Source organism: Papaver somniferum, chromosome 5 (assembly GCF_003573695.1).
Source record: "Papaver somniferum cultivar HN1 chromosome 5, ASM357369v1, whole genome shotgun sequence".
Taxonomy (NCBI): domain Eukaryota; kingdom Viridiplantae; phylum Streptophyta; class Magnoliopsida; order Ranunculales; family Papaveraceae; genus Papaver; species Papaver somniferum.
Genome location: NC_039362.1, coordinates 202,076,147 through 202,082,403, shown reverse-complemented (window position 1 = coordinate 202,082,403; position 6,257 = coordinate 202,076,147). Strand labels below are relative to the sequence as shown.

The 6,257-nt window shown below is 36.0% G+C and overlaps 1 protein-coding gene across 1 annotated transcript; it reads right to left on the bottom strand.

Annotated features, from left to right (window-relative positions):
* Positions 1-296: 296 nt before the first annotated feature.
* On the bottom strand, positions 297-4,663 carry LOC113284319 (peptidyl-prolyl cis-trans isomerase FKBP43-like). Its single transcript, XM_026533758.1, has 10 exons — positions 4,527-4,663; positions 4,364-4,425; positions 3,376-3,617; positions 3,118-3,260; positions 2,191-2,527; positions 1,872-2,024; positions 1,328-1,489; positions 1,028-1,207; positions 747-869; positions 297-563 (listed from the first exon to the last, which is right to left on the bottom strand). Exons 1-10 carry the CDS (start codon positions 4,537-4,539, stop codon positions 443-445), a joined length of 1,536 nt encoding a protein of 511 aa, XP_026389543.1. The 5' UTR covers positions 4,540-4,663; the 3' UTR covers positions 297-442.
* Positions 4,664-6,257: the final 1,594 nt, after the last annotated feature.

Genomic DNA, 6,257 nt, shown 5'->3' with positions numbered 1-6,257 from the left:
AAAATAAAACCATGGTCCCCCAAAAAACCATGGTCCCCAAACAATCGTTTCAAAGTAGCCACAAGAAAATGACTAGCAAATGTTCTGTAGACTGTATCAGGAGTCTGGACAACTTTGCCTGCTTCTTTCTGTATCTGCAAAACTGTAGCTTGGAAATGTTCCTGGCTAAAATGTTTTGTTTAAGTAACATTGTGTACCCATGAAAGGCAACAAAGTTGCTTATTCAACTGCTAGGAAAACAGTAGAAACCATAACCACACATGATAACAATTTCAAAGAGAACATTTCAAAAGAATAATAGAAGTAGATTGATATATAGTTCGATTTTTTTAAGCTGGGGTTAAATGTCCTTCAATGGGCATATACAAAAAAGAAAAGTGTAGGGTCTTTTCTAGCAATAATTTAGGTATAATAAAAAAAACTATTAACATAGTTCTAGCTTCTAAACCATCTGTTGAGTTTCACTATGGGTTTGGGAACTCTTTTGGGTTTTCTTCTTCTTTCTCTTTTTCTTCAGCTCGCCATTATCTTGACCGGTGACATCACCAACAGAATTGGTAGTCCTGCACAGCAAAATAACTTTGTAGGTCAATGTCATTAAATGGTATAGATGAATCTTTAGATGGTTCACACAACCTGATTTTATTTTATTAAACAATAGATACCGTGAATAAGAATAAATGAATAGCATTGTTTATGAAATGCACGGTAAAAAAAATGGTTAATATATGCAGATTAGGTCTCACTTGTCAATAGGTTGTTCCTCCTCAGGTTCGACTCCAACAAGATTCTCATCAAGGTTTTTACTCTTTGCATTTCCATCTCCACCGTGATTCCTTCTGTGCTTTTTCTTGGGTGTAATTTCTGGCCTGATATCAGTAGATGGCACAGATGAATCTTTAGATGGTTTAAACAGCCTAATTTACCAAATAAAGCTTTTGCGAAAAAACATAACATGAAAGACATTTTGTGACAAACACATGTGAAACATACAAAAAAAGGATAATATAGACAGATCAAATCTCACTTGTCCGTAGGTTGCACCTCCTCAGGTTTGACTGCAACATGATCCAGATCCATGTTTTCACTCTTAGCATCTCCATCACCACCACGGATGATCCTTCTTTTCTTTTTCTTGGGCATCACATCACTTTCTAGCCCAACATCAGAAGATGGCATAGATGAATCTTTAGATGGTTCAAACAACCTGATTTTAGAAATAAACAAGAGCTAGTGTAAGAAAAAAAAAGTAAACAAGAAAGACATTTCAATGACATGCCCATGAGAAACAAACAGAAAACGCCAACATAAACAGATCAGGTCTCACTTGTCACTAGGTTGCTCCTCCTCATTTGCATCTCCTGTGCGATCTTGAATTATGGTTTTAGTCTTTGCTCCATCTTCACCGCCGCTCCTATTTATCTTCTTTTTCTTTTTCTTCAGATCGCCATTATCTTGATCGGTGACATGACCAGCAGAATTGGTAGTCCTGCACAGAAGTACTGCATTAGTCTACCACATAGATGCCATTTCGACTACCAAAACGTCAAACTTAACAGCAAACGAAGGAAATAAAAGAAATTAAGAGCACGGCTGAGACCATTACAAAGAGACTAAAAAACAAAGCTGATGTTTGATGCCAAAATGATTTTTTTTTCTCACAAAAGCTTTTGTTTATCTAGTAAATCAAGTTGTTTAAACCATCTAAAGATTCATCTGCCATCCACTGATATCGGGCTAGAAATTAAACCCAAGAAAAAGCCCTGTATTAGTAGATGGCACAGACGAGCTACTGTGAAAAACAACAGAAAACATATTTTTAAGAATCGTGAAACAAGCAAAAAAGCTACTATAAACAGATGAGGTCTCACTTGTCAGTAAGTTGCCCCTCGATATCCATGTGTTCAGACTTTGCATCCCCATCTTCACCACGACTCCTTTTCTTTTTCTTCTTTGCCTTGAGATTGCTTTCTTGCCCAATATCAGTAGATGGCGTGGAGGAATCTTTTGGTGGTTCAGATGTCCTGTTTTTACAAACAAAATGAGATATAAAGAGGAAAAAGGAGGCCTTTTTATGCTGCTAAAGTGCTAACGTGTGAGGACACTTTCATGGAGGCCTATCATTTCTACTGTGCTGTTTTTGTTTTCTATGAACTAATAAAAAATAATAATGGATAAGAAGTTTCTTACTGTTCTGCTATGCTAACTTGGACATTGCCCTCCTGATTCAATTTTTGGCATGTTCCAGGATCATTGCTACTGTTCCCCTCCTTGCTTTCCTTAGCTAGTTGTATTTCAACACAATTAGCTACTTCTTTGCTTTCAGCGGTGTCTTTTTTGTTGATTATATGAGAATTTGAAACGGTATCTTCATTCTCGGGAGCTTTGCAACGAGCCTGATCCTTGATAACAAGCTGTTCTTCATCATCAACATCTGAGTCGTTTAATTGGTACTTTTTCTTAAGACGTCTGCGGCCCCCTTTCCTATTTGCAGGTTTCCCGACGTCATCTGTGTCCTCAATTGCCACTGTATGAGAGCATCAAAAGATAAAAAAATGTAAGAAAAATTTGTAGTCAGATCATATTGAAAATTATTACTCAGAGATGCATAATTCCATTCTTGTTCAGTTTTTGCAAGTGAATGACGAATTCGAGAGTGCAAATAAAGGTAATCAATATCATCAGCTGATGAAGGAAACCCCTTAACCTAACTAATGCACGAAAACATATCCTTGATATGCTACCAAAAGCAAATATAATGAGACTGTAAACACAATATAAAATCGATAAACCACAACGAGAACATCATTTATGATTAATTCACTGTTGAACCTGTGATATCTTAATTAATTGGCTTTAAATTTAATTTCTGAATTAAAAATGTATAGCACGCTCGTACGTCTGTGTTCATACTGATCCTATCCTAACTAGGAGAGAGTAGCACACCCTGAAAAAATATCTTCAGACGATCTTATGAAAAGCACGTCATACAGCATCCAAGCATTATGTAGAACTCAAACACTGAATTCTTTCATAACCACACTATCATAGAAACCAAAGAAAGCATAATCCAAATCCCGCAATTATTTATGTAAAAAAAAAGTTTAGTAACCATACCAGCACTCTTACGGCCTTTCGATGGTGGCATCATTTCAGTATCACCGTCATCAATGAAGTCATCAAATTCACCATCATCAACAATATCAGCAGACTGATCGTCCTCGTTATCAGTATCAGCAATATCTTGCCCATAAGAATCTCTTATAGAACAAAAGGTCAAGGCAAGCAACATTATGAAGCAAATAACAAACAACATAATCAAACTTTAACAAGATACATATAGTTTTATCTATAAACTTATGACATAACGGATACGAATCATCGTCATCACGTTCACGCTTACCACTCCCACTCCCGAAATATAACCCAGTAAGGTGAACACTGCGTGGACCAAGAACTGAGAAAGTCACTTCATCTTCCTCATCGAATTGAAGATTTAAAGCCAAAGATTCTGATGTCTCTGGCAATAATGCACATATTAAAACAGGACTTTTGTCACCAATATTGCACTGAACCACACTTCTCTTTGTTAAAACCCCCGGTGTGCCCAATGTCGCCTGCATACTTTAATCCAGTTATAACTTACACGCAATAAACCAAATAGCCTTTGTTTTACAAAAACATAGTAACCTTGAATTGCAATGAGATGAATTAAATATAATCGACACATATAGAGGATAATATACTGAGGCACGTCCTGTTAAGTAAGCTCCTAGTTACTTTAGAAGTTCTATTACTTTTCAGCCTATACAACGAAGTGACTGCCCTGTACCTACTAACATGCAGTCTGCTTTTAAACAGAACTTGCCGTCCCAAAATCCTAACCCTTTTGATTTTCTCTCGACAAGGCATGAAGTTTTTAGGTAATTCTCACCTTATCCGTATTACTTCTTGTTCCATTATCACAGATTAGACAAACAGATGGTCTCTAAACATATGAATGCTGTAACGGATTCTCTTATTGATGGCTATGAAACTAGAGATTTTCTGAAAGTAATGTCAGGTGAGATTAAGGGTCAGTAAGTACTCCAATAACATTAAACATAGACACTACTAGCAAGTTATATCTTGTTAGTTCTGATGATGTAGTACTTAAAACAATTCAGTAGGGGCTTTTAATGTGTACAAGGAAAGAGGTGTGGAAATTTTAGTAGTCATGAAATTTTAATGTGTACACCAACTATGGCCATCAAATCCGGTGCATAATTCATTCTATTAAGCAACCAAGAATATCTATCAACTAAAAATTGCATACAATAAACTTAAGGCAAATAAAAATTGTGCAAAAATTAATCAATCTAACCTGAGTAATTTGAATCTTTCCTTGTGGAAGAGTGAAGGGTTTTGCTGGTTTGATTTCGACACCTGGAAATAAGTAATCAGAAAATCAGAAAAAAAAGACAATCCTGCTGATTAGACTTACCGAGAAGAAGAAGAGTAATAGAGGAAATGATTCCAGTAATTACCCCAAAAAGACATTATTTCTTCAGTTGATTTGATGGGAACTTGATGATGGATTTGTAAGATGCCCTAACCCTAGAGATGAACAAGAGTCTCTCTTCTTTCTCCCGCTTAAACCCTGGGGGTAGGAGTCAACGCGGACTCGAGTCTTTAATAATATGATTTCATGTGATTTTCCTCTCTCATGGTTAAAAGGTGAACAAAGGACTCAGTCTTTAATAATATGATTTCATGTGATTTTCCTCTCTTGTGGTTAAAAGCTGAACAAAGCTTTCTTTTTAGAACTTCTGGCCCCACCCGAAAATATTCCAACCAATAGGAATCTTTGGCTTTATTCCACCACCGATTTTTCGTATTTTCCACACCAATTCGGACCGAAAAATTAACAAAATTAACCTCTTTCCCTTTCACGGCCACGAGCAGTCTCCATCTTTTCCTTTTTTTCTCACGAAACCCTACATAGGCGCAGCCGTTAATACTCTCTTCTTCCGATTATCTTACCGTAAACTCCACGAAGACGAAAAATAGCTTATTCTTCCTGTTGTCTTGCGGCTAAAAAACATAAATTTCTAAGGTGATGATATCTGTTACAGGTGGAACCATTTAGTTTGTATTGGGTTTTTCTCTTAATTATTTGTTATGTTTGAAAAGTACTAAAGTTGCCAACGGAGAGCGGAGATAGTGATGTAGTTATTCATGATTAAAAAAGTAGAAGTTATTTGTGAAATCCTAGGGTTTTAATTCGGTAATATTTTTATACATTTTAGTTCGAGTTCCTCCTTCAGTTTTTTTGCATTACTACTCACGTGGTCATATCCCTTTTCATGAGATGGTTGTTGTTTCGAACTTCAGTTGTATTTTTCCCCTTTTTATATTTCATTGCAATTTGATGGACTGTCTTATAACTGGATTGTCCTAAAATTTGAGTAGATCCATGTTCTTCTTTTGTGTTTAGTGTATTTTTCCTTAAAAGCACAAGTTAGATTTATTTTTTATGTTATAAGGATTCTTCTGTACTAAATGAGTTAGACTTACTTTGTTGTATTATGCTGACTTTTAGACAGTAGTTAGGTTGTCGTATATCCTTTTTCAATAACAGAATTCACCAAGAAAGCCACTAGATTGCATTGTAGGTTACAAAGAGCTCTATATTTTGACGAATTACAATTTGATTGTAGGAACTTGGAAATTGCAAAGAGAAATTTATGATGGGAACCGCAAGATTGAAGTATTATATGGGGGGTTTGGCATTATCAAGATTAGGCTGCTTGAGAGGATTTTGACATGGTTGACCAGTCACATGTAGAATGGGTAACAACATGGTCTACAAAAAGAGCTCAGGAGCGACGTGCTTCCATTTCTTAAGACATGGGCATGAGTAATATGGTTTCCATTCAACAGGTACCAAACCTTAGTTGCCCATATTTTTCTGGGTTCTTGCATCAGATCTTTGTTTTTGGACTTTTTTTTTTAAAAAACTGGTGGACTGAACAAGTCACCTTTTCAGAAATTAGCCAATTTGTTTAGATTTCATAAGCATCGTGGAACAGGTTCAAATACGCTACCATAAACCAAATAGTATCGACTAATATTTGAAATTTGTAAAGCTTTCTGAAGATATCATTATTGCGGTACATACTGACAAATTGTTCGAGTAAGACCATATGGTGTCGACACTCTGACACTTCAATATTGTGGCAGGTAATATGGTCTTAACATCGCTGGATTTAACTGGA

Excerpts from the sequence above, each read along its gene's own strand:
- LOC113284319 (XM_026533758.1), bottom strand. Across the intron at positions 2,528-3,117 it reads GAAAGGCCGTAAGAGTGCTG|TGGCAATTGAGGACACAGAT; the intron begins GTATGGTTACTA and ends GCTCTCATACAG. Across the intron at positions 564-746 it reads GAGGAACAACCTATTGACAA|GACTACCAATTCTGTTGGTG; the intron begins GTGAGACCTAAT and ends TTTGCTGTGCAG.